This window comes from Canis lupus, chromosome 3, assembly GCF_003254725.2.
Source record: "Canis lupus dingo isolate Sandy chromosome 3, ASM325472v2, whole genome shotgun sequence".
Classification (NCBI taxonomy): Eukaryota; Metazoa; Chordata; class Mammalia; order Carnivora; family Canidae; genus Canis; species Canis lupus.
In genome coordinates, this window is record NC_064245.1 from 52,279,905 (window position 1) to 52,307,854 (window position 27,950).

At 47.6% G+C, this 27,950-nt stretch overlaps 1 protein-coding gene across 3 annotated transcripts in view; it reads left to right on the forward strand.

Moving 5' to 3' along the window:
* Positions 1 to 27,694, forward strand: part of ABHD2 (abhydrolase domain containing 2, acylglycerol lipase) — a 103,261-nt gene extending 75,567 nt beyond the window's left edge. For all 3 annotated transcript variants that reach the window (XM_025438521.3, XM_025438522.3, XM_049108452.1), the window contains exons 6-11: positions 1,336 to 1,519; positions 12,187 to 12,279; positions 15,128 to 15,238; positions 17,662 to 17,731; positions 19,210 to 19,294; positions 21,756 to 27,694. In XM_025438521.3, the coding sequence (XP_025294306.1) occupies positions 1,336 to 1,519; positions 12,187 to 12,279; positions 15,128 to 15,238; positions 17,662 to 17,731; positions 19,210 to 19,294; positions 21,756 to 21,952 (740 nt within the window). In that variant the 3' untranslated portion in view covers positions 21,953 to 27,694. The remainder of the gene's footprint in view (positions 1 to 1,335; positions 1,520 to 12,186; positions 12,280 to 15,127; positions 15,239 to 17,661; positions 17,732 to 19,209; positions 19,295 to 21,755) is intronic.
* The last annotated feature ends 256 nt before the right edge of the window (positions 27,695 to 27,950 follow it).

Consider the following 27,950-nt stretch of genomic DNA (forward strand, 5'->3'; position numbering starts at 1 on the left):
TTTTTAAAAGAATATAAGAAATTACCTGTTACCACATCTCTAATGTTTTTTGAATTTTGGGCCATATGCAGATTTTACCTATTCAAAAAAAATGTTAATGCAGGTTCCTGGGCCTGGCCCCCCTCTTACTGAGTCTCCAGACAGCTGGTCTGGGGGTGGGGCCCAGGGCTGCCCCTATCTCACAGCCCCTCCAAGTGATCCTATACCCCCTGTAGTCTGAGAACCCCTCTGCCTGGGGTTGTGCTGGTCTGGCGTGGGCCGCATCCCTCTATGAAAGGAAGCTATACAAGGCGCGTGCCCAGGGCTCCAAAGGCAGCATCTCCTGTGCCTTGCCGGTGTGAGAAGCAGCGGTCAACCCCCGCGAGGAATGGTAAAACCTCTGAACCGCTGCCTAGGTCAGCGGCCTGTTTCGACTGTAAATCCAGAGTCTCCTCATGCTGGCCTGTCACGTGCATGTGTCTTGCCAATGTCCCTGACTTTCCCTGTTGGGCTTTAAGTTGGCTCCCTGAGGAGCCTGGGGTTGGGTCTTAGAAGGGTGTGACAGACCCCTTCACCCATGCGCGGCACTAACCTCCTCCTCTTAGCAAAGCCACGGAGAACAGAACATGGCTTTGCGGGCTTCCGCGTGGGACCAACTGAGATCATCTCTCTTGGACAAACCAGGCCCTCTCCGCGCAGGGGTCTCCTCTGTGTGCTTCTCAGTGAGCCTGCCTCTCTTGGCACTCTGTCCTTACATCATCAAGAGTTTAATATTCTAATCCCGTAGAGAGTCCTGGCCGTCCCTCCAGACTGAAGTTTGTCCTTCCTTCCTTCCCCCACGCTGACAAGATCCTGTAAATAACATTCACTTGGTACTTTTCTTAACACCATGAGTCATCATACACAGGGGTATAGCATCCTGTTTTGCAGCCAAAGAAGCTAATCCCAAAGGGTCTTGCTGTTGCTTTTGTGAACAGACATGCTCGCACACACTCTGAATATCTATTTTGATTTCCATGAGCTTCTAGACAGGCTTTTCCACAAGCCCCCTTCAGGGAGCATTGCACATCTGCCCATGATGAGTGGCATCATGGGCACCACTAAAGGCTGGTTCTCCTCTTGTCCTGAGGAACATCTGGAAACTTTTCTCCAGGTCGCCAAAGTGTGTGTATATATGCCTCTCTCTCTCTCTCTCTCTCTCCCTCTCTCTCTCTCTTTCCTACACACACACACACACACAAACACACACATACCTGTCTGTCAGCAACTTGGGGCTCAGGCAGGAACCTTCTAGCTCTCTGCAGCTCAGTCATTTTGTTGCACCCACAGTGATTGGCCTCACCTCTCTGCCCACAGGCTGCACCTGGGAGTTTGGAGCAATGGTAAACTACATCAAGAAGACATATCCCCAGACCCAGCTGGTCGTTGTGGGCTTCAGCCTAGGTGGTAACATCGTGTGTAAATACTTGGGAGAGACTCAGGCAAACCAAGATAAGGTCCTGTGCTGTGTCAGCGTGTGCCAGGGGTACAGCGCACTGAGGTGAGTGATGTCCACTGCATGCTCCCACCTGTCCCCTCCCTTGGTCAGCACTTGTGTGGGGGGATGCCCCAGGACACCGGTACATATCTGTGAAGACCAGACTGAGCAGAAGCATGTGGGTTTTGCTCTCATATCATACACTGTCTTACCAGACTCCTTAAGACCGATCTACAGCTGTATTTGGGGATCAGATCTGTAACTGAATAAGGGCTTTCCCCATAATAGCTGTGGTTTCCCTACAGAGTCTCTGTGAGGTGACTTAGTCTGTTAATGCTCTAAGAGTTTTGTAGAACCGAGAGTTTATTGGAAGAACACAAGAGACTGGCAAGCCAGAATCTGAGACCTCGGCCTTATGATCCCAGATCCCTCCTGCCTACAGGAGAGTTGACCCTCAGATGGCATGGGGAAGCGATCTGTAGAAACACGTAATCTGTGCCCTCACAGTGTCCATCTCCTATCGACATCCCAGACGTCACCACAAGGGAAACGACCTGGCTGGTAAAGGTTTATCTCGCCCCTAGTGTCCTGCCAACAGAGCCCTGCAGGATGAGCCCTTAGGAGGGCATTTTCATCTGCTCTGAGATGTTTCATCCCAGATCTCTTGAGGGTCACCACACATGTGCGTGTGTGCGCGCACACACACACTCATTCACACACTACCTTCTCCAGACTCTTGAAATGCACTCACATTTTTCCCTTACTCCCTCTTCACAATGTCTTTTGTATTTCAAATGAATGTGACCAGTTATTAAAGATCTCTTGAAGAAATCCAGAATTGCACAAGAAAGTTTTAAAAAGTCTCCCTTATTGATCCAACCTAATGCCCAACAGTCCTTATAGTTAATAAATGATTCCTGCCTTTTGGCCTTGCCTCTATCTCATAGTATAGTTTCAACCTTTTGCAGCATTTTCTGAGGGATAGAGGCTGCCTGTTATTTCCAAATATGTATTACTGGAATTTGAAGCCAGCATATCCAAAGGGCAAATGCAGGCCCAGAATTCAGGCTCTGCCCACGAGGCATAAAGTTGGCCCAAAAGGAGGATTTAAACGTGCCCGAAAGAAGACTTGAAACATATCCCTGAAGGAACCGTTCCTGAGTTCTAGGGCCGAGGCCTGGGTTCTCATTTTCCTCACCTGCACAATGGGGACAGCAGTAATACTACATAGTACCTACCTCACAGCACCATTGTGAGGGACAGAGGCATACACACGTATGCAGGACAGGCGTGTATGGTCTGGAACTGGTAATTACTGTCAGTCACTGTGAGTCAAGAAGTGTAGGTTAGGCCACTGGGTCATAGAGACCAGTCCGGTGAATTGCTATTTCACTTAAGAGTCACTTGGGGGATCATAGAAATAAATTCAGTTTCTTGGGCCCCAGTCTTGTTGATTTGGACTCAAGGATCTGGGGTATAGAGCCAGGACTCTGCATTTGGACACAGTTCACAAGTAACTAATGATACATAGCCACATTTAGCAGTCATTGGGCCTAGGGACCTGAGTGGGCCCCTCCAGCTCTGTTGTCACAGGATGAGGTTGATCCCCTAATGCTCCTGCTGGGAATCCTCCCCTTCAGTCCTCCTCTGTGCTCTGGAGAGCCAGATGAAAGGACACATCCCTTTATTTTGGCTTGCCTAGAAATACCCAATTCCCAATTCATAGCCATTATGGAGCTGGAGTTAACCGAAGTCCCATCCTGCCTAGTCACTGAAAGGGCCTACCTACCTGCCTGCTCACACCTGACAAATGGTACAGTTTTCAACAAGCCTTCTATCACCTGCAAAATTACTGTGAGCACACACTTTGTGTTCAGAGAGCACAGCGTTTGATAAGTAGGAGGATGCAGGACAAGTTTGTTTTCATTTTTTTCCCCCAAAGCACAAAATCTTAAGTGACAGCATCTGCATTTCATTTTGCTTGCGTGAACGCCACCTGCTGTTGGCAAAAGCAGGTGATCCTTGCATTGGGTGAATGAAGGTGTTCGCAGGAAATCTGTGCAAACTTAGGAAACAGGGACTCTAGAATCTGTGAGGCACTGTGTATACCACCCCTTTTTGTGACCTCAGAGCTCTTCAGACTCTAATCACGTACTGTCACATCAACCCCGTCCACTGAGGAGAGAAAGAGGCAGCTTTATCCCATGGAGCACAGAGAATAATGCCAGGGCTCAGATCCTGTGGCCCCACACACCGAAGTGGTGCCTGGTCAAGGAGACCCCATCACCCTGTGTGTGCAGGTGCTGCCTGGGGCTCGGGTGCCCTCAACATCCTAATGAGATCTACTCACCGAAGGACAGTGCCTTACTTTAAACAAGTGTCACCTTTTGTTTCTGCCAAGGCTTGAGGGCAATGAGCCTTCTCAGCACTGGGACGATGGCAGCCATGTTTCCTTTACGCCGAGGTGGAGCAGGGAGGGCCCGGCTGCCTCTGCAGGGGCCACACAGGAGTCCATTCCACCGGTAAATCTCCCCTAGTTGAGTCCTGAGAACCGCTTGTCAGTGACCCATCCCCTCCTGCTGGCTTCTCACCCTGATAGCGCACCATCCCTCTAGCCAGAGCCCACCCAAGGCCCAGAAGCCAGCACCCGCTTGCCGTAGTTAGCAAAGCCTAGCTGCTGCTAGAGAAGCTCACATTTATGCTGTGCTGAACCGCTCAAAGGGGCGCACGGGTACCCAAAAAGTACCTGCTGCTTATGAACTTAGCATCGTTCCCTCCACACAGAGAGCTACTAACTAGTCCTGGAAATGTGTATGGTCAGACTCAGTCTAATTCTGGTGGAATTAATCATTTGAAGTTTACTTATGAAGACTCGTGATTATAAATTCATCCAATGAGTAGTGACCAGCCAGGAGTGTGAGAGGGAAAAGAAGTGGTACCAGCAGGTTACCTGCAGGTTAATTCATCCCTTGATTCATTTGGTTCATTCAGCTAGACACCCTTCTAGGTAATGAGGACACAGCCTCCAAACAAGACAGGCCCCTCATGGGGCCTAAAGAAAAGGGAAGGGAGGCTTTTTTGGACTGGTTTCAGGTAAAATCAATTCTTCATTCCTAAGGAAGCCCTCAACAATCTTGCATTGCAGATCTGCCAATCATACTATGATCAAAATACCAGTATTTCATTGCAGTTTGGGTATGAGACATAGTCTGTGTATGAGGACATCACAGCACTTATGATGTTTGCAAAGCAGCAAACCAACGAGTAAATATCACTAATAGATTACACACCATGCCAGGTGGGGCATCTGGGTGGCTCAGTTGGTTGAATGTCTGACGTTTGATTTCAGGTCATGAGCTCAGGGTCATGGGGTCACACCCCACAATGGGCTATGCACTCAGCCTGGAGTCTGCTTGGAATTCTCTCTCTCCCTTTCCTTCTGCCCCTCCCCCTCAACCTCTCAATCAATTACTCAATCAATCAATAAATCTATCAGCTATCTATCAATCTATCTATCTATCTATCTATCTATCTATCTATCTATCTATCTTAAAATATTACCACTAGGCATATGGTGCAAGGAAATCCTAAGTCAAGTGAAGGCCAATGGAGAGGGATTTGGGCAGCAGGTGAGGGTAGAGAGGACAGTGGTACAGGGCCCAGGCGAGGGTCAGGGGCCCCTTGGAGGACAATAGAGAGTGAGCAGATCTCCCTAAGTATAGTCCTGCCCCTAGCTGAATGGGTGTGTAAGCACCACTTTCTGGCAAATGGTGTATGTATTCTCTCTTTTGCTTTGAATGGGCAACCTCCAGACTATGGATGCATTTATGGCAAGAGCGAGGGCTGTCATTCATAAAGTCCTTCTATAGAGTTGTCCCTTCATCAAGTCTGTGTTTATAGTGCAAGAGCTGTATGACAGTTTTAACGATCGGTAGTTTTGTATCAGAGCCAAGCAAAAGGGGAAAATCTACTGAGTTTAGACAAAACTCTGTGGGCAGAACTCCAACCTAGGAAACAGCTTGGCTTCTCCACCAGTGGGTTGTGAAGCTGACCAAATGGCTTGCCCTTAGTATCTTGGGGATTTGTTTACTTTTTATTGCTAATTTTTTTCTATCAGAAAAATGAGGGGGACAGCCCCTTTCACTTAGTAATCACATTCCTGTAAAAGTACATCCTAAGGGAAAACATTCTGACCAGGCAGAGAGCAGTTAGTGGGTGGCCATCCCTACCTTTGTCTGAGCTTCATGCCCCATCCTCCCTGCAAAGCCTAGCAAGGCTGGAATGAAGGACTCTGGGCCCACTCCCCAGTGCATAGAGGGGTGCAGAGATGGTTTTCTTTTGCCTGCACTCTCAAGCTGACGTCTCTGCAGATCAGCCCTGCCCCGGAAGCAGTGGCCAGCCTGGAGCCCTCTCACTTGGGTCTCTCAGGTCCAGAGGCTCCACCATCCCTCCTCCCAGAAGCCACACTGTTCAAGGGTGGTCTTGGCTTTGCCGCCACTACAGTATGACTCTTGTAGGGCCAAGCTAGAGGTAACCAGCACCTGTCCAGCATGAGAGAGAATTGTAAATTATGACCTACAAATTACAGTGGCAAACAAGGAAGATTCTATTTTTTAAAAAAATCAAGAAAATCTATAACATTACAGAATATATATATTAAAAGTAGTGGGGGTGGGGCCTGGGTGGTTCAGTTGGCTAGGTGTCTGACTCTTGAGCTCAGCTCAGGTCTCAATCTCAGGGTTGTGAGTTCAAGCCCCGTGTTGGGCTCCATGCTAGGCACGGAACCTACTTAAAAATAATGATAATAAAATAATAAAATGAGGGGAAAAAACGTAGTGAGGAAGGCAACTATGTAAAATTATGATAGTAGGATAGGGGAAATGGGAAGTCCTACTTCAATGAGTATAGACTTTCATATTCACATGATAGAAAAGTTCTGGGGATCTATTACACAACAGTGTAAATAGACTTAACACTACTGAACTGTATACTTAAAAATGGTTAAGGTAAATCTTATGAGTTTTTTACCACCATGATTAAAAATTTTTAAAAAAAGAGGATCCCTGGGTGGCTCAGTGGTTTGGCGCCTGCCTTCGGCCCAGGGTGCAATCCTGGAGTCCCAGGATCGAGTCCCACATCAGGCTCCTGGCATGGAGCCTGCTTCTCCCTCTGCCTGTGTCTCTGCCTCTCTCTCTCTATCATAAATAAATAAATCTTTAAAAATAAATAAATAAAATACTTATCTTTGAAAAAAAATTTTTTTTAAGATTAAAGACGGGCAAAGTCTGGAAGAGAAACTCCCCTCCCCAAATAAGAACAATTTTCTTACATTGGTGTGGTAGCATTCTGGGAAAAGGTACTGTGATTTTGCAGTTTCATTAGCATATTACTTTTAAGGTGTGTTTTAATATTGCCTACATCCACACCCTGTAAATTCATCACCTGCCTTAATTTGCAGCACACCTGTCTTCTTGTCCTTTTCTGGCCTGTTAGAATCACGGGCTCCCAGTCTCACAGAACCTTTCTCCCACTGTCTTCTCGAAGACCCCAGGAAAGCACTTTGATCACTCTCACAGCCTCTCAGCACTCTGAGATCTTATTTATGTGAGTCAGGAGATTTGAATTCCTTTAGGTGTTAGGTGCCCTCTTTCCCCAGCTCATTCTCTTCTGACTTCAGTTCCTTTTAGTCAATGCTTGGTCCCCTCATTGTGCAAAGAAGGAGTTGGGAAGTTGTGCTTTCTCTGAGAAGCCCTCCAGCGGCATAAAGCAGTCAGCTCGGCTCTTCCTTACTCTAGTAGGTTGCCCTGCATATGACTGTAGGTGCCCATTCGTTTGGACCCTCTTCTATGTGATTTAAAAATCCATATCCTGGGGCACCTGAGTGGCTCCAACAGTTAAGTGTCCAGGTTTTGGTTTCAGCTCAGGTTCTGATCTCAGGGTTGTGAGATCAAGCCTGGCATGGGGCTCCATGCTCACCGAGGAGTCTGCTTGAGATGCTCCTTCTCCCTCTGCCCCTCCCCCTGCTCATGCTCTCTCTTTCTCTCTCTCTCTTTCAAATAAATCTTTAAAATTAAAAAAAAAAAAATCCATCTCCTTCCACAACTCTTGTTTAAAACTCTTTAAAACTCTTGTAAGTATTCCAAAGGAAATCACTCACCAGGTAGCTGGGAAACCAGTACAGATAGTATCTTATTATTTAATGTTACATTGATCAGACATAAAGGCATTTATTTGTTTTGATAATAGATAGGTAGACAGATGGAGGGATAGCGTTCTTTAAAAGTCCGTATATAGGGGGTGGCTCAACGGTTGGGCGCCTGCCTTTGGCCCAGGGTGTGGTCCTGGAGTCCCGGGATTGAGTCCCACATCAGGCTCCGTGCATGGAGCCTGCTTCTTCCTCTGCCTGTCTCTGCCTGTCTCTCTCTCTCTCTCTCTCTCTTTCTCTCTCTCTCTCTCTCTGTGCCTCTCATGAATAAATAAATAAAATCTTAAAAAAATAAAAATTAAAAAATTAAAAATAAAAGTCCGTATATTTCCCCTGCTGGTTTGGGGGATACTCTCTTCCTCTCATTTGCATCCTCAATGACAGAATCACTTTCTGAGGTCTTTGCAATTCTCAGGAGGCATCAGCCTTCTCGGAGTCATCCTGAGCCTTCCTGAAGTAGATGAAACCGGCCTTCCTGGAGAATTCAAAGCCATCCCCTGCCTGTAATTATGACCTGGCTGGGTTCTCCTGGGTTCCACATGTCTCTCCTGTGTCCTCAGCCAGACCCTCTCAGTGGCTCAGCCCAGGGAGCACTTCCTGCTGTCTCCTCTCTCTTCTGGAGGATGTAGATGTCTAGAGACAAGTCAGGAACATGGAGGTTCTGCTCTTTGGCCAAATGAAGAGACTCATTCAGTGTCCAGAAAGCCAGAGTTCCCTGACTTTGGTGCCCATTTTGTGGCATGCCTCAAGCAACTTAAAATTCGTTTCTTCCATTGAATCAGCCAGGTCTCATCCAAATGTTCTCTGCATGTTTTTTTTTTACCTCAGACTTTGAGCTCAACACAGGAGTGTGTTTTCTTGCCAGAGAGGACTTCTCTGCTTTTCTTTCTAGAAGTTTCCCTCATTTTGAGTAGCCACCCGGGGTCCTCCACAGGAAGACCAGTTTCTTCCAGTCCTGGTCCCATCTTTGCATGTCCTGCTGACGGCTGCGAGATCTTGTATCCTCTCTTGAGTGACATTCACCGTGTGCATGCTCTGCCCAGTGGCCTGCCACCATCAGGAACCATGATGGTTTCTTCTTCCCTTGCCTTTCCCATTTGCTGGCAGTCCACCATGTCATCAGGGTTTCAGCTGAGTGTTCTTTCCCCCCACATCACCACTGTTCCTTTTAAACCTCCTGCCGGACTCCTCTGGTTTCCAGGCAGACATTTGCCCCATCCTTAGGAGACATCTCTCCCAGGAGCCTGTACCCCAGGTCTCCTCAGCTGAGGCCAGAATCCAGACTCCTTCCTAACACCACCAGCCGGCCAGCTCTCCCACTTCCCCACATCCACCATTAAGAGAAGCAGCAGAAACACCACTGAGGTCCCCCAGGGTGGGCTCTGCACAGCCTGTGCTAAAGCTATCTAGAAACCCCAGCCGTAGAACAATCTGGGTGTGAAATGGATTCTCTTGTTCAACCCCCTGATTTGTCAGATAAAAAAGCTGAGGCTTGGCGAGGTGAAGTGGCCTTTAGAGTCTGCAGTGGGGTCAGATGGGCTGTATTCAGGTCCGTGTCTTGCCTCCTGGGTGGCCTGGACATCTTGTAAGACCTTCATATCACCGCCTACCCAAAGGCCCCAGGCTCATCTGCCACACCACCAACCTGGTCCTGTCTCCTGCCTCCTCTCGCTGCAAAAACAAGACAATGGGAGTTTGGCCTCGGTGGGAACTGCATGAGTGAGGTTTGGTGGGGCTTTGTGGGTCATGGTTCCATATAACCTGCCAGCTTCTTTACTGTCCCTGGAAATGGTTGTGGAGTCTCATGGGTTTAAGCAGTTAAAACTAACTCTGACTCTTCTCTGTAAGTCTTTGACTGTCCTCAGTGGGGCAAATCATTTTCAGTAGCTCATAATTCAAAATGATTTTCTATTTTTTTCTCTTTCTTCCTCCTCTTCCTTCATTATTATGGAAAATTTTAGGCACATATAAAAAAGAGTAGGATATTGAACTCCTGGGTGCCCATCACCCACTTCAGCAATGCTTAGTTCATAGCTGTTCTGCTCCCTCTACACCTCAGGCACACCCCACTCCCCTAAAAATTGGATTATTTTATTTTATTTTATTTTATTTTATTTTATTTTATTTTTTAAACAGTTTATTTATTTATTCATGAGAGACACAGAGAGTGAGAGGCAGAGACACAGGCAGAGGGAGAAGTAGGCTCTATGCAGGGAACCTGACATGGAATTCGATCCTAGGTCTCCAGGATCATGCCCCGGGTCGAAGGCGGTGCTAAACTGCTGAGCCATCGGGGCTGCCCCGAAATTGGATTATTTTAAATCAGATCCCAGGCATCATATCATCTGAAAATATGTCATTAGTTCACACTAAAAAACTCTAAGGACTTTTTAAAAATATAACCACAATACCATTATCATACCAAGAAATGAATGATTCTCTAATAGCCCATTTCTACCCAGGGGTCAGATTTCCTTGATTGTCTCACAGAAGTGTTTTAACAGTTGACTTATTTGAATCAGGATCCACATAATGCCCATGCATTGCTTTTGTTGATCTGTCTTGTAAGTTTGAGTCTCTACATTCCCCGCCCTGATTTCTTTCCATATGTTGGTGGTGGTCGTGGTGGTATTGAAGAAATTAGTCCTTTAAAAAAATATTTGGAATGAATGTATTTATAATACATTGCTCTTGATTAGGTTTTATTAGGCCAATATAAAATTGTTTCAGTTCCTGTGCTCGCTTCGGCAGCACATATACTAAAATTGTTTCAGTTCCATAATTTATACCCAAAGGTTATGAAAGCCCCCCATGGATGCTGAGTGGTAAAGCAGAGATGCTAGGAATCTGTGTCAGCCAGCAAGACTGGGGGAGATGGTGGTTGCAGCATCCTCATCCCAGTCCTCCTCGACCCTGGGCCCCTGGGGGTCCCCGGAGCCTTTCAGTGCGTGGCTCTTGTTTTTTAGTTCAAGATCCTCTGCAGGGCTGGAGCAGCTTTCATGTCTTATGTGTCTGGCCAGCACCCCCCACTTCCTTCCCTCTGCATCCCCTCTAATATGCAGGACATACTAACCGAAGCAGTTAGGAAGTCAGCAAAGGCAGAAATGGCCAAGGGCCAGAGAAAGCTGGGACAGTTGGCTGCCTGAGGAAGGGGCAGCTGGGTCCAAGGTCGGGGGGAGGGGTGCTGGCAGAGGAAGCAGGTTTTGGCTCATGGATTGGGTGACTCCCTCCTCCCTCCTCACTCAGACCAAGAGGCAAGTGTCCAGATCCCTGCCTTACTTGGGGTCCTGCGCACAGTGATCTGACCCATCCTTTCTATTTCTGCAACATTTGGGAAGCCCCTCATACATTTACAGAATGGTCTTTTGACCTTTGAAGGCAGTGTTGGTTTTCCCCTTGAGCCTCAGCCCTGGCTCTCAGGAGCACATCATAGACCATTAAAGCCACAAACCCTTTCACTTTTAACCTCTCACTACCTCTTATTTTTTTAACCACAGTATTATGGAAAATGTTTGCCGTTCCAAAACTGAAGTGTGGCAGCCTTGTGGAAATTGCCTCATAAACCCCTGGATTTTTAGGGAAAAAAAAAATTCCCCAGTCCCCTCTTTAGCCATCTGGCACCAAGGGATTCTGTGTGAGAATGGTGACACCCAGATTCACTTCCAGGGTAGAAGCACGCCTTGAGACTCAGACATCTGCGAGGTGGGGGTTAGCATGGACTCTGTGGCAGCTGCGTTTGGGTTTACACACAGGGAAGAGGGCACAGAGCAGGAAGGGCTAAACCAGCTGGAGGGAGGAAATCCACCCTGCTGGCGCATAGAGAAGGCCGCCCCTTACTGTCCTAGTGTCACCCAGAACCAGTCCCTTGACCTCTCTGAGTCCATTGTGGTCTCCTGATCTAGGGAGGGATAATATTATCTGCCTAGTGCCACTGCTGGGGGGTTAGGCGGTGACCCTCATGTCAGGTAGGCCTGATCGTGCTAACTACACACACTAGCTCCTCAGAACCAGCCCCCACAGCCATGTCCAGAAGGAGTGGATTGCCGCTCTACCTCTCCTTCCGTTTCCTTGCCCCTTGAATGTTCTAAGCCTAATCAAGAGAGCTCAAATGGTATGATTTCCCTTTGGTTCTCAAACAACAACAAAAGAGATTCTTTTAGGCTCTGCCCTGCACTGTGCCTCTCCATACCCACCTTCCCCTTACATACACCTGTAATTAAACCAAGAAAGTCTTCCTGCAAGGTAGAAAGCCAAATAGAGGTGTTCAAATGCCAGTACTCGCGAGCTCTGTGACTAAGAGAAGGCTGCCATGCTTGAGGAGGGTGTTGGGACTGTCCCCCACAAAGCCTGTGCCACTACAGAGCTTTCTCGCTGGGACTGCATGTTCAGCAAGGCTGTTTGGTGTCTCCACAAGATCTCTCTAAGCGAGAGTTTGAGGCCATGTGCAGAGACCCGTGTTCCAGGGTCGGGAGCCAGTGCATCCCTCCAGGGCACAGCCTCTCACTCTGGCCTGCCGTTTTTTCAGGGCCCAGGAGACCTTCATGCAGTGGGATCAGTGCCGGCGCTTCTACAACTTCCTCATGGCAGACAACATGAAGAAGATCATCCTCTCGCACAGGTATGACACCTACACTTACTTTGGAGTCACTAAAAGCCAGAACTCTTGTTTCTCCAAAAAAATAAAATAAAGGCAGGGAGGGGTGTTGCAGATTCTCTGCTGGCTGCTCTGTGACTTGCTTAGAAACAAACTTGTCCCAAGCTGCCGTATTCACCTAATCCTTTTCTTGCCCTCGTGATTCCCACTATATCCGAGATAAGAAACCCATCCCATGATTCTTTCCCACATTAGAGCAATCCTCAGGGTGGCTTGTCATAGTGTAGGAACCTTCCTTCTTGGGCTGCTCTTGGCTTAAGAATCAGGAATCACTCTCTGCTGGCTTGTGGGATTCTGACCAGCAGCTGCACGACAAGAGTCCCACCACTGGGCACCACGTAGTGTCCACACCGCCCGGTCACACGTCTGCACATTCCCCATGCTCATCTTGCCTCACTCCTGCTCAGAATACTTCGGTAGGGTAGCCCCTGACCACTGCTTAGACCAGTGGCGTGCAGAAGTCAATAAATAATTAGCAATGATTTTATTGTTACAGTTGTTATAATGGATGCCATCCCTCCCTCTTCCCACACACCTGCCTTCCCTCTAGCTGGACTGGGCCACATGGAGGCTCATGCGCCCTCTAGCCTCTCCCACTCCCACACCACTAGGGCCTTCCTGAGAAGGCCCTTCCCATCATGTCTGCCTGTTCTTTAGGTCCATCTCAGTTCTCCTCCATGAAGCCAACTCTTTCACCCCCATCTTGTTCTTCTGTTGCTTCCCCGCGGTGAATTCTGTGTCTTGAACTAAACTGTAAAGTGCAGGAGGGCTTGGGTTCATTTTGTTGTTGTTGTTTTTAAGGGTGTTATTGATTTATTCATGAGAGACAGAAAGAGGCACAGATATAGGCAGAGGGAGAAACAGCCTCCCCATGGGGAGCCCAGTGCAGGACTCCATCCTAGGACCCCGGGATCATGACCTGAGCCAAGGCAAATGCTCAACCACTGAGCCACCCAGGTATCCCTGGGCTCGTTTTGATTTCCCCGAGAGCCTGGCATGTTATGGGCACTCAGGGGCACCCAATTTTAGGTGGAGGGGTTGATGTCATCATGGAAAAGACAATCTGACTGAATGATCCATTTCTTATTCTCTTTATTTCAATGGTTAAAAGAAAATATGGTATTGCCCATCCCAGCTGAGCACACCAGATTGGGCTTCCTGTTGGCGGGATTTACATGGAGTCTGGGCGAGGCTGTGCTTGTGGGCCCTTCAGACCACCAAGCTGCTGGGCCCTGGTGACAGGCAGGTGAAGGACAGGAGACTTAGGTCCCCTGGGCTGACTGGATGTAAACTGTTTTCACTCAGCTCATGGCGTCTGGGCCCTGAGTCAGCCATGGCTTCGCTGAGGTTCCTATGGGGCTGGAGTTTTGCTGAGGTTCCAGAAGGGGTGAAGCCAAGCCTCTGACACCAAGTACAGGTCCTCTGCCTCTCCACCTCTGGAATGGATGGACTCCTCCCAGGGAACGTTTGTTTTACTACAGGTCCAATCTTGCCACTAATTAGTCCAAAAGGTCCATCATGTAATTCTTAACAAATTGAGCCCTCTGAATATGCTCTAGGTGTATTTACATTTTAAAAATCTACTACAGAAAGCCAAACATTTAGAAATTTTAGGACCACTTCAAATTGTGGATTCTAAACTCAAAATATATAATCTTCCTAATAGTCTTTTGGGGGAAAAAATGCTAAAGAAATGTGTTCCTCTTTGAGAGAGGTTGTGAGGAGATTCCAGAACGTCAAGTTTCCATGATGACCTTTCTCACCATAGGGCCAGACCACAAACTCCTCCTTCAGCTGTGTGCTAGAGACCTCACAGGACATGAAAGTCTAAATGTGTACATTTTGCTCTCTACCTTTATTATCATCCTCTCAAGATAAATCTTTTTCTTAATAGAAATAATGACTCTTCGGGGTATACGTAAGCTTTTTTAGCTGACACATTGGAGAGCCGTTGACTTGCCCCAATGCTAGATAGTTTACCACTGTCTTCCTCATTAAATGACAGAAACAACTTCCAAAGAGAAAGGGGCAGTGTCACCAGTGTAAAGACAGGCCCCCCACAGTTTGGTTCACCACTTACCACTCACCACAGAGCCCATCCTAAGACCTCCCCTGCAACAAAGGATTTGTAATAGAGTCGAACCCTTGAAAAATTTGGATTTGAACTTCGTGGGCCACCTATACATGGATTTTTCTCAGGCCAGTGCTGTAAATGTATTTTCTCTTCCTTTGACATTCTAAATAATGTGTCCTTTTCTGTAGCATATTTTATTGTAGGAATACAGTATGTAATACATGTAACACACAAAATACATGTTCATCGACAATACTGTTGGCAAGGCTTCTGGTCAACAGTGGGATATTAGGTTGTGGGAGAATCAGAAGTTCTATGTGGGTTTTTTACTGTAAGTTGGCATCCCTACCCCCACATTTTTCAAGGGCCAACTGTATTCGCCTAGGCTCAAACCCAATCTTTAGTGTGTCTAGCTGTCCCGGAAAAGGAAAATAAGATCTTGGCAGTCATCTTTCTTCAGTTATTGAAAAGTCAACATTGCAAGCTCATCCTCTGGGACATTCTGAAGGCCGAAGGCATCTACTTTTAACTTGCCTCCACATGCCTTCTCAAAGACTTGTCTCCTGGCTTGCGTCTGTGTGGGGAAGCGGGCTCTGCTGTGGTGGTTTATCATCTGTTCCTTAAAATGTTTTTCAGTTTGAGGTATAATTGACAAAATTGTAGGATGTTTCAAATGTACAACATGCGGATTTGGTTTATCATCTGCTTTTTATTGTTTACTATTCTGTCACATTCTAGGCAAGCTCTTTTTGGAGACCATGTTAAGAAACCCCAGAGCCTGGAGGACACAGACTTGAGCCGTCTCTACACAGCCACGTCCCTGATGCAGATCGATGATAACGTGATGAGGTGTGCCCATGCTTGGGGATGGGGTGCCAGGTGGGAGGTAGCAAGCCAGCACTGCCCAGCACGAGGGCTTTCTACGCCCACCTTAGTGTTAAGGGGTTTTTGTTGTTGTTTTTAAAGACTATTTATTGAGAGAGTGAGTACAGGGGAGAGGAACAGAAACAGAAGGAGAGAGAAACTCAAGCAGACTCCTCTCTAAGCTGAGCACAGAGCCAGACATGGGGCTCAATCACACAAACCATGAGCTAAAACCAAGATTCAGTCAGTTAACCAATTGTGCCACCCAGGTGCCCCAGGGCTTTTTTTATTCTTTGAATGTCTAGGGTTTTAAACTGAAGACTGCACAGAAAAATCCAAATTTCTAGTTGCTCTTAGAAAACAAGAAGAGGATCTCACTACTCATTCCACGATCTTATGTGGCATAACTGGGCTTGAACTGGGGAAATGGGGGGTGCGTACACCCTCTTTGTTCAGTCCTTACCCTACCTGCTGTGCCCTGACACAGGGGCAGGGATCAGGGGCCAGATAATTTGCATTGGCAGGAAAAGGAAATATTTCTTGTACCTGCCTATGTCTCTATCAAAAGCTAAAAACAAAAAATAGACCAAGAGGTCTGTGTGTTGCAAGAAAGCAGAGCCTTTCTTTGGGGGCGAGAAGCCTCTCTGAGTGTCATACACAAACCCCACCCACTTTGTTCCTTTATCTTTCACTTGCCTGCCCCCTTCAGGCATCTGAGGCTGAGACCCTGACACCGTCCTCTTTCCTGGTACGCATAGTATCTGCTTGAGCTTAGCCTTAGCTAGAAAAGATAATGTTGATCTCTGACCTCACCATTCTCTTTAAAAACCTCATCCTTTTTACTTAGTGACCATTCAGGCATGATCTAAAGCAAGCTAGTGTTTATCCAATAGATAGGCAGATATTGACCTGAGGGTATTTACCTTCCTTATGGGATTTTAGTAGCTTTCTTACACCAAGTAGCCTTGAAATATGCCTGTTAACGGTTAGGCAAAGAGAACAGAAACCAGAAAATCACTGGTACATTAAGAAGATGAGAATGGAGGGAGGCCCGGGTGGCTCAGCTATTGAGCATCTCCCTTTGGCTCAGGGCATGATCCCCAGAACGGGTTCAAGTCCCGGGAGCCTGCTTCTCCCTCTGCCTATGTCTCTGCCTCTCTCTCTGTGTCTCTCATGAATAAATAAATAAATTTTTTAAAAAAGAAGGTGAGAATGGATACCCACCCTCACTGTATCGTGTGACTTTATCGTGGTATCTAACGAGAAAGGAACCATCTTTGGACTTTGTATAAGCCCCAAAGAGAAGTTCTTCAACTCTTCCTAAAGCTCTTCCTTTTGAATAGTGTTGGATCATAGCAGTTTCCATGAAAATGGCCAGTTGGGCAGCCTCCTCATTAACTCATCACCAGTTAACTGGAGGATGGGAGTGCTTCCCCAGCCCCCTAAGACCACAAAAGGACTGATGTCACAGAGGTGATCACTGCTATTGGCCACTCCCTGTCATGTGAACCTTCACAGTGCAGCCTGAGCTCTCTGGGTCCTTCCTGGGCAGAGACATCTACAGAGCCTGGCAGTGGGAGAGATCCACAGTGCCAGGGGAGGCATGGTATCTTCAAGACCCCAGTCAGAATAGAACAAAACCACCACTGAAAAACCAGAGGCACTAGTGTGTCTCAGAAAGAGGTTTCCAGAGAGTTTCCAGAGATCCTCTGGCCTGGGGTTGAGTCGGCCTGCTGGTGTCAGAGCTCCAGGCTCAACAGAGCACAGGGCAGAGCAGACGTGCTGCACTTTGTGCTGGAACACGGAAGGTTTTGTTAAATGTCAATTTATCTCTGACTACTGCTCCATGGGTAGACAGAATTGGTAACTCTGAATCTCTGTCTCGTATCCATTACCTGAGACAGGTTTCATTCCAGTAGTTCACAGTCGTCTGGGTGACTCAGCCAGGAAGAATTCTATTGAAGAGAAAAGTTCTCGTAACTGCCTTTGAATGTCAGTTTCCTGGCATCTGCAGTGACATCTGGTTTTCTACTGACTCGCAGGTGTCACATCTGCTAATAAGTACTGTAGCTAGCACTTAACTGAGTAATTACCCTAAGCCAGGCACTTTAATGCCATGAATCTCAGTACTATTAGCAAAAGTATCATCTCTAGCTCCATTTTACAGAGGGAGAAGCTCAGAGAGTTTGAAGAGTTTGCCTACGATCACAGAGCCTGGAGGTGGCAAAGTCACCATTTGAAGCTAGGTGCCAGAGCCAGAGCTCTCAAGCCCTAACTCTGACACCTCTGTAGAGTCTACCGATGTGACACATTGGCGTGGGCTTGGAGCAGGGTAATAAAGTCCACTCAGCATCCCATCTTATGACAAGCATTGCTTTGTCCTCCTCTTCTGTGTGTCTGTGTCCCAGGAAGTTCCATGGCTACAACTCCCTGAAGGAATATTACGAGGAGGAAAGCTGCATGCGATACCTGCACAGGGTGAGTGGCAGCATGAACTCAGAGGTAGCAGCCTCTCAGAATCAGTGGCCTGTCCTCTGGCTTCATGCATGGTGCACCAAGCATGTTCCTCAACTTCCCTGGTGGAGGCTCAGCTGGAATTGGGCTTGGACATCTGTGGCTGTTGACTTGGGTTTTGTTTTTGCACCAAACCCTATCCTCCTGTGACCTCCAGATATTAATCCCAGAGTGGGCCTTCAGGGCAGAGCGGGACCAGTCTGCTCCCGTATCTGGGGAAAAGCCCTTAAAGTTACTGCACACCATGTTTTTCTTAGTCTTCCTTTGGCAATGTAATCTTGCTGGCTTCCTGCCTCAACTCCTCATACATCTGTGTAGGTTTCTTACAATCGTAGACCTGTCTTTGGCCACTGTGCATTTTCTTAGTGTGGTGACTAGGGCTAAACTCAAAGTTCCTGCCATGATCTGGTGAACGCAGAGGAAAATAGATATATTTCTGTATCAAAATGGTGAGGAAACAGGTCTGGTGACAAGGTAGATGGGTTTATATGAACACAGTTCTTAGCAGGTGCAGTAAACTTTACGTGGACTCAGTGAAGTTTGTGGCTGACCGTAAGCCCCCTGTTTTTCACCTGTATTCCCACCAAACCAGTCTCTTCTCATTCTGCCTTTGTACAATTGCTCCTTTTACTCAAACACAGGACTTCACGTTAATCCCCATCAATGTCCACCTGGTGGTTTGGTCCACCATTCGTGCAGCTGAAGCAGGTGATTGTGAATTGCAGTTCTGCCCCCTATCATACTGGCCACCCCTCCTCACTTAGCACCATCCCCCAGGCTTTGGGCATCTTCATTTAAGCCGCAACGAAGATGCTGAGCTGCCTAGAGCCAGTGTTAGAGACCTCCAGGTTAGTACAAGCAGTAGGCTGTGCTGTCTGGGCATGGCTGTTCAATAGTATTTCAGTGCCCGCCTCCCATCAGCCCGTCTCCACTAAAATGAAGAGGCCTATTTTATAAAAATGGCTGTTGAATGCTTCCCAATATCCACCAACCTACTCCTGTTTCTTGCCTTCAGATTCTTCTAGAAAGTCTCCTCTGTCTGGAGGGGAGCACCCTCCCATTTTTCCCACCCACAATAGAAATGGAATGAACGTGTATGTAACTCTTTGTAAGGTCATCATTCTGGAAGGTGGGCTAACTTGAGATACTGTGAAGATCATCAGAGACATTTGCCAGTGAGCCCCACCAAGCCGCACCCTCACTCAGAGCATGTGTGTCACCTAGAACCCCAGCACACCTGCCAGGGCTGCCATGAGAGCAGTTATAATTCAGGCTGCTGCCCAGGAAGACAAAGTGCCTTTAATCTACCCATGCCACACACTGAGTCGTGACCTCCTTCCCTTTTTATCAGTGACGTGTCTGGTAGTGAATTTAAACCTTGAATCAAGGAGGTCTAAAAAAGGGAATCGATCATTTATTTCTGCCTTATTTTCTGGTTGCAGATTTATGTGCCTCTCATGCTGGTTAACGCAGCTGATGATCCATTGGTGCACGAGAGCCTCTTAACCATTCCCAAATCTCTTTCAGGTAAGTACTCCTTCCTGCTGCCGCTCCCCCAGCCATTCAGCACATTGCCTTGGTAAATTGTGTCACCTTCACCCTGCTGTCATCTCCTGAAGGCCAGCCTCTATGGAGAAGGACATCCCCTGGCAGAGTTCTCGTTCAGCCTGGCCTGATAGTCCTGGGGCTGTGATGGGGTCTGGGCAGAGCCTTCTCATGTCCTGTCCTGGGGCCAGGGACGAGTATCATTTATATCCACAGCCAAGAGGGGTTTGGGGGAGTCCCCTCGTGGTCTGTGAAATTATCATTCCAAGGTTATGGTTCCATTAAGTCTGAGTGTTTGACTTAAAGAGAGATTTCGACTTAAAACCTGATATGAGGGGTGCCTGGGTGGCTCAGTTGGGTGGGTGTTTGCCTTTGGCTCAGATCATGATCCCAGGGTCCTGGGATGGAGGCCCACATGAGGCTCCCTACTCAGCAGGGAGCCTGCTTCTCCCTCTCCTGCTCCCCCTGCTGTGCTCTCTCTTTATCTCTGTCAATTAATTATTTTTTTAAAAAAACTGATATGAAAGCAAAACAAAAAAGCCAGTTCTCCTACCTCTTCTGACAGCTTCTCCATCTGCTTTGAAGATAAAAATATAAGCAACTGAGAAAGCAAAGTACTTTGTAGCTCATGGGAGCATGGCTGTGCATCAGGCCGGCTGGGTCTTGCTGCACACCAGGGAGGGAGACACATGGGAATTCCAATGCCACTTTGCACTGCAGTTCCAATCCCTGGGGCCCATTTGCCCGCCCTCTGTAGCCCTGTGTGGTTACATTTCTTTTGTAAATATCCTGCATTAACCAGAGCAGGGGGCACGTCTGATTCTCTCCAACCCCAAGCTAGACAAGTAAATAATCTGGCAGGCAGAGACCCAGCCAGGGCCCTGCCCAGAGTGGAAGTTGCATGTGATGCAGGTGTGTTGGGTGATAAACGCTGGCTCTCACCAACTGCTATCGAGCCATAGGCTCCCTGCACAAAAGCAACTCGCTCAGCCACATGCAGCAGTGAGAGCAACAGTGCTGCTTCCTTCTGGTGTCCAAGGCAACACCTAGAGCTCTCATGCTGTCACGTAGAATTTATGAAATAACTGAAAAGGAATAATAAAAGGGGTCAGACAAGAAAAGAGCCCCACAGAGCCAGAACCATCCCTCCGAGGCCCGGAGCAGCCAGGCCCCTCTCGGTGTGTCCCCTGGGAAGACAGACATGTCCTGCAGTCCCTGGCTGCACACGGCTGCCCCTTGGCCACATCTCCAGCAATGCCTTCTCCTAGGGCATGCAGGGCTGACCCACCCGTGGACTCATGAAGCCAGGCTTCAGGTCAGCGGTGCTCAGGATGGCCATTTCGTATATGTCACTGAGCATCTTCAACACAACCTGTGGCTTTAAGTTCTGGTTTAGTCTTTTTTTTTTTTTAACTTTTAAGATTTTATTTATTTATGAGAGACACAGAGACATAGGCAGAGGGAGAAGCAGACTCCCTGCAAGGAGCCCAATGTGGGACATCATCTCAGGACCCTAGGATCCTGACCTGAGCAAAAGACAGATGCTCAACCACTGAGCCACCCAGACACCCAAGTTCTGGTTTAGTCTTAAAAGATAAATGTCTAGGGACGCCTGGGTGGCTCAGCGGTTGGGCATCTGCCTTCGGCTCAGGGTGTGATCCTGGGATCCCGGATCAAGTCCCATATGGGGCTCCCTGCAGGGAGCCTGCCTCTCCCTCTGCCTGTGTCTCTGCCTCTCTTTCACTGTGTATGTCTCTCATGGATAAATAAATCTTTAAAAAAAAAATAAATAAGTGTAATTAAAAAACATTGATTCCACTGAATTGAACTTGTTCCCTAGTAAATAATAGCATAAATGTGAGGAATCCCTACTCAAAGCCTGGTCCCCACCCTTAGCATTGGCATCACCTGGGAGCTTGTTAGGAATGCAAAATCTCAGCTCCTCATCTGGGCCTGTTAGAGCAGGATCTGCTTTTTAAGCTGATATCACAATGATTTGGAGGCATGGTGAAATTTGGGAAACATCTGGCTATATAATCAAATGATGTGGTAAGCTTTAGCAATACCAATGCCTGGGTTCGTTCTCTCTCTCTCTCTCTCTCTCTCTCTCTCTCTCACACACACACACACACACACACACACACACACACATCCAAATTTGAGAACCACTTAGATTTCAAAGTATTTCTTTAGCTGGTGCTCATTCCGCCCCCAAGCCAAGCTGCTGTTCCAATACCTGCTAGATCCCACAGCCTTGCCCAGCCCACCTAATCTCCCTCCTGCTCTGGTGAAGGAGGAAGAATGCGTAGAAGTCAAATGCTCTCTTTTGGTGACCTTTACCTGTGGGGAAAGCCTGGGCCACCCTGGCCAGCTCGCTTTGGCACCGCCTGCCATGGAGCTGACCAGACAGACAGTGATTCACTGAACTGCCTTTTCCCTGCAGAGAAACGGGAGAACGTCATGTTTGTGCTGCCTCTGCACGGGGGCCACCTGGGCTTCTTTGAGGGTTCCGTGCTGTTCCCCGAGCCCCTGACGTGGATGGATAAGCTGGTGGTGGAGTACGCCAACGCCATTTGCCAGTGGGAGCGCAACAAGTCACAGTGCTCTGACACAGAGCAGGTGGAGGCCGACCCAGAGTGAGGCCTCCCAGACTCCGGCGCGGTCCAGCGGCCTCCCCTGGAATCCGCGTCCCTCACCGGCTGTTTCAGGTCCCCCATCTCCCTCAGTGACCTGGATCTGACCTCACACCATCTACGGGGACCACCCACCAGGCATACCCATGCTGGAGTAGGCTGCTGTCCCTGGGAGCTCCAGGCTATTTTTGTGCTTAGTTACTGGTTTTTGCCATTGCATTGTTATCCACGGTGACAAGTGACAGGATCCTCACCCTCCTGTCCACTTTCAGCATTTGATTGCTTTTCAGCCAATTACATCTAGTTTCCCTATTAAAAATGTGTCTGAACAGCAGTTTTGCTTTGCCAATCAAAAGGCTGGCCCCCAAGAGCAGTGAAGGCTGTGTGCTATTTTGTGGTGGTCGGGTGTGTCCTTACGTAGGCCCTGGAAAGCCCTTGTCAACATAAGCCAACACTGAAGAGGCTGGTCAGCCTGGGAGCCTAATCACCTGGGCCTCCCACGCTGCAGTGTAGCTCCTTACATGGCCAAACTTGAGCCAGGTTTCTCCCTTCCAATCTTCTAAGACAGTCTCCCCACACCTTTGCCAATGATGAGGGTTATCTGGGGCACTGGTTAAAAATTCAGCCTCCCAGGTCCCTTCCCTGGAAGAGGCCGATTCAGTGGGTCTGGGAAGGGGTCTGGAGATTTTAATTTTTGACAAGTGCCCCCGGTGATCCTCATCACCAGGCAAATTTGGGAAACACGTTTTTTTGCAGGGCCTTTAAATTAGAAACATCTTGGTAGCTAATTTTATGGAAATTTATAGGTAGATATGGCTCTTAGTTCCCAGGGGCCTCCAAAAGCAGTGGCACCTATCACGTCCAACTGCCCCTGTGTGGTCACAGTGTGATGTCTCAGGAGAGGGCCTGGTGGGCAGTGAAGAGTTTGGGCTACGCCAGACTCTGCTTTTCCCTGGCTGTATGACCCTGGAAAGGTCCCTCTGAACTTTATAGTCTCTTCACCTGTAAAACAGGGGACTTGGACCAGGTGGATTGCCGAGACCACTGCCAGTTCTAAAGATCCATGACAAACTCAGCTTGCTGAGGTTTGAGAGAACATCCCTCCAGGGAAGTGATTCTCCTTGTCTACACCTGTGGATGTCACTGTTTGCCTTTTTTTTTTTTTTTCTGTCCCTCATTTTCATATAAAGAGGTGTTTGTTTTAAACATTTAATGGTAATTTTACTTTTTTAACCCAAGTCTTTCTAGCTCTGGCTTTTGGTGCCCAAACCATTCAAAAGCTGGATCTGAGTTTGGAGAAAGATCTTTCCAACAGAAAAGGGTGTTATTTTGAAACCAGATTTTTAATTTAATAGCCCATATTTATAGTCTGGTGGATGGATCTTTCCAAAGTGTGTCTTTTCAAATGAAAATGTCATTCAAGGTTTCAAGTACTCCTTTTTCCCAGTCCTGTGGTACTTGAATATCTAAAAAACCCTGCACTTTGAAAAGCAGTTGCTATCTGGAACTAAACTGAACTCTAAGTAAAATTGCCTGGATACACTTTTTTTTTTTTTTAATGTCCTTGCTTCATCTCCTTTGCTCCAGGACAGGATTATAAATAGTGGGTGTGTGTGGATGTTTCAGGGGTAAAGGGAGCCCTATGAGGGCCTGGATATACTCCTCATAGCCGCAGGTGGATATTGTTTGGGTGTCGGTCCACGTGACTCTGACGATAACGTCTGTAACCTGAAGTTTTCTGACAATCACCAAATCATCCTAATATCATCAAGAACAGCCACTGTCTCAAAAGATTGAGATTTCTGTGGTCTCCACATTGCTTTGTTGTAATTCCTCACACACACCAAATTCATTATTGTGACACACACACCCCCCCGCCCCCAACTGGTATTTTTCTAGTACATTTCCTTTCCCATGTTCTTTTAGCACACATTGGCACTTTATCATCTACTCCCTCAATTTGGAAGCTGGTCCCTCTCCTCTGTTGCTTTTCCCTCCACCCAGTAACACAGCTGTAACCTAGAAGATTCATAGTCCTGCTTCCTACTACTGCCTTTGTTTCTCAAGACCCTTTGTGTGAAAGTAGGTAAACGAAGCGATAACTGAGTGGGGCCAGATCACCATTCCAGGAAGCAAGAGGTGCCTTTTCCTTTGCCTTAGGTCACATCTCTTGACCTGTTCTGGCAAAGTAGTGGCCAGGTACCAGCTCCATTCAGCAAGAGGAAAGACAGTCCTGTTGTCCCACACCAGGGGGGCTGGCAAGGGACCAGAAGTGCTGGTGGTGGTGGTGCTGGTGGTGGTGAGGCAGGGCGTGGGGCCTGGCCTTTGTCGCCACACGACCGACCGGGATTTACCCCACAGGCCTGTGGGGGCCGCTTCCCAGCTGAAATCTTTCTAGTGTGTGGACTCTGAATGGCACTCACATTCCATTTTGGCTCACATGAAATCAACTGAAGTCCTTTGTTCAGGCTTCAGGCTCTCCGGCATGGAAATGAGAATGTGACCGCAGCAGTCTTACAGGAAAATTCTTGTTTGTCCCTGAATGAGAGCACAGAGGCATTGAATTTACAGAGATGCAAACCTGCCTAATAAACGGGAGCAGCATTTTAAATGTAGGTTAGCTTTTTCCTTCCTCCAGCTTTCTTTGCTTTTCTTCCTGAAGTCATTCAGGTCTGATGACAATGGGAGTGCTCTTCTTGCTATGAAGGTCCTGTCTGGCCTAACACAGGGCCGAATTTTCAAAGAGCATTTGAACATCCTAAAATCAGAATTACAGATACAAGTTGCATAGACCTTAGACAATCCTATCGCAGGGATAACACATTAAAAACCAAGGAGGAAAAGCACCCATATTTCTTCTGGCAATGCTCCCTGCCTCTTAAACAATTTGAAGACAGCTAATGAGTAATGGATTCCAGTCAACTTAAGATCACCTAGAAAATGATGTCAAGTTTCCTTCGTACATTTTGTTAGAAGGAAGTTTAGCAGAATTCAGGAAAAGCTCCTCTTTTCCCTGCTGCGAGTTTGCACCAGTGATTCCAGAGCACAAGGAAAGCAGAATGTTGTTTGTTGTCGCTAGATTCTTTGAACCCCTCTGCAGCTTTATACCCTTGCAGGGGACCCTGTGACATACCATATAGGGGAAATAGACCTGAAAGAGGAGCGTTCCTTTCTTGAGCTAATGTTATGGAACCAGGGTTCAAGAGACCTGGGTTCTCATCCCAATTGTCTCTAATTCAGGTTGGATTGCAGGCAACCCACTTCTCTGAGCCCCAGTGCCCTCACCTTAGGCCACCTAGAAGACCGCTAATCTATTTACACATCATTTGCCCAAACACTCCCCACTGCCTTCCACAGCCCTTGCGAGTGGCAGTGGCTGTGTCAAGGCTCCAGCCTCATCTTGGGGGGACTTGGAGACGAGGGAGCTTCGGCACTAAGTCTTTGCCAGTGAAGATCCACAATATTGCCCAAAGCCCTGTATCTCTGACTGACTTCTCTTTAGAATTTCCATTGTCCTCTCAATATCCTCACTGTCCCGAGGGTGGTCTTATGACTGGGACAGGTGCTGAACATTGGGAACAAGGCGAATGTCCCAACTTTTTGTGTGACTCAGGCAAAGCATTGAGATTCATAGTCATATTTCCCAGAGCAGAAATCCTTACCGCCCAGCCTTTCATTCTGAAACTACAAGTCTTCATTAAAGCTGAGCTTTCTGGATCGCTGAGCTTATATGCCTGGCATCTGAATGAGAGCTTTCTTTGTAACTGTGTGACTTTGAGATCACTTTGGCCAGCTCCAGGGAAACAAGGCTTGTGTTCTTGTTTATGTTTGCCAGGCAAGCAGATGTCTGAGATGTGAGAGGCTTTTCTTTTCCTGCAGCGTTGATTCTTAGAGCTCAAGTCAGGATCCCTGAAACATCACATGGAGTCAAAAGAACTCAGGGCTTTGTCCTCCAGGCAGGACAGGAGAGTTATTAAAGAGCGTTTCTCACTGCAGCACCACACGCAGCATCATCTGGAATTGTTCACTGTGCCCAGAAAGCCTCACTTATAGCATATCCTCTGGTATTCCAACAATATTGTGGCACCAGACTTCAAAAGCTGTGGAAGTTTAAAGCAAAGCCGCAGCAAAGCCAGAGAATCTCTTCTTGTGGCCTGTGTGTGCCTCATTCTATTAGGCACCCTCACCCCTCAACTTAGAACTGGCCAAATGTCTCATCCCCTGATGCCTCTCTCTCCCTTCTCAGCCTTGCTCTGTGGTTCAAAGCCACTTCGAATTATTTGGATGCTTCAAAAAGCCACAAAATGTGGTGTGTCTGTGGCATTTAGAGGCCTAGCAGTCGAGGAGAAGGATTTTATTTTCTTCCCTCTGTTATCTAAGCAGAAGGACGGGACCCCCTTCTTCATAAACTGGGATTGGTTTTGCCAAATTGTACTTGAAGCTGAGGGAAGGGGAACTGGCCCCTGCTGGCAGTGAGAACTGGAAGGCTATCCAGAACAAAGGCTGCTCCCTCTCCCTGCCTCACTGCTGCTGCCTCTAGGTACTGCACCCCGGGAGTCATCCCCAGATGGCCCTTGGAAGCAGGCTGCAAAGTCCAGCACACCAGCCATTCTCAGCCTCCCAGACAGTAGACAGCTGCCCCTTCTGGAAGACTCAGCCTCCCCCTGCCACTCTGAACTGTCTTTCCTGGCATGTATGTGGGGAGAGCGTTCGTGTATCTCTAATGAACAAGCTGGAGTCCATTTCTAACTGGTGGGTTAAATCTTCTACCTTAACTCTGGTTGATTGGTAATAAAATCTAGGACCTACCTTCTCCCCATTCCAGTCCCCACTAGCCAAGAAATCTATCGCCATAAATTGGGGACAGTTCACCTCTAGCACCTGCAGAAATAGCCTTCATCTCAATGGGCATGCTCCCTCCTGACCACCCATGTTGGGGAGTCCCCAGTCACTGAGAATAAAGAATAACTGCTGACCCCCTGGGTCCAGCGCCAGCCACTTCTCTCGCAGACTGTTCCCGGGGACCTGGTCTATCTGAGTGTAGGACTTAGGTCTTGTCTGGCTTTTTTTCTTGGCCTCTTCAGTTTTCCTAAAGCACAAGTCCATGTAGAATCCTGTCGCCTCTCCACACCAGTTCCAGATGATCTGGGTCTCTCCCACTGCCTCAGGAAGACCTTCACTGTACCTGAGCTTTTGACTTCTGCCACTGCAGCTGCCTTAGCAACACCAGGGCTGGGGGGCGGCATGGGAGGCCGGTTCCATTTTTCCTTTTCCTGGTTGGACTTGCTCAACCACGTTCTTCTGTTGGCAGATCTGCTTCCAGATTGATTTTTAAGAACCATCACTTTCACATTCCTAATTTTTGTTTGTTTTGTTTGATTTTGTTTTGATTTTTCTGAAACATACAACGCTGCCCTGAAAATCATGTGTTTTTGAGTTTGTGTTCTGAAAGCCTCCGTGCTGCCGGATTTTGGGGGGGGGGGGAATACAGGATCCTCCAGCACAGAGGCATTTAAGATTTGCAACTAGCAATGCAATTTTTTCTAAATATGAGGATATTTACCTTTATTAAGAAATTATACAAAACAACAGTGTCCTTGATCATGTTACATTCTCATACTACTTTTGGCTCTATTTTGATTCTGTGTGGTGGTAAATGAAGATCATTACAAACAAAAACTGTAATTTTATTATCTTTGATTCATGGAATTTCTTTACTTAAAAAAATAAATAAAAAGCTAAAAATGTGGCATGGCCACGTGTCCTTTGTACAGTGGGAGTTTCTGTCTTCCTATGCCTGCACCAAATGTGAGCTCAAAGGAAGAAGGCAGGGCAGCCAGGGTGGCTCAGCAGTTTAGCGCCTGCCTTCGGTCCAGGGCCTGATCCTGAAGACCCGGGATTGAGTCCCACATCGGGCTCCCTGCATGGAGCCTGCTTCTCCCTCTGCCTGTGTCTCTGTGTCTCTGTCTCTCTCTGTCTCTCATGAATAAATAACTAAAATCTTT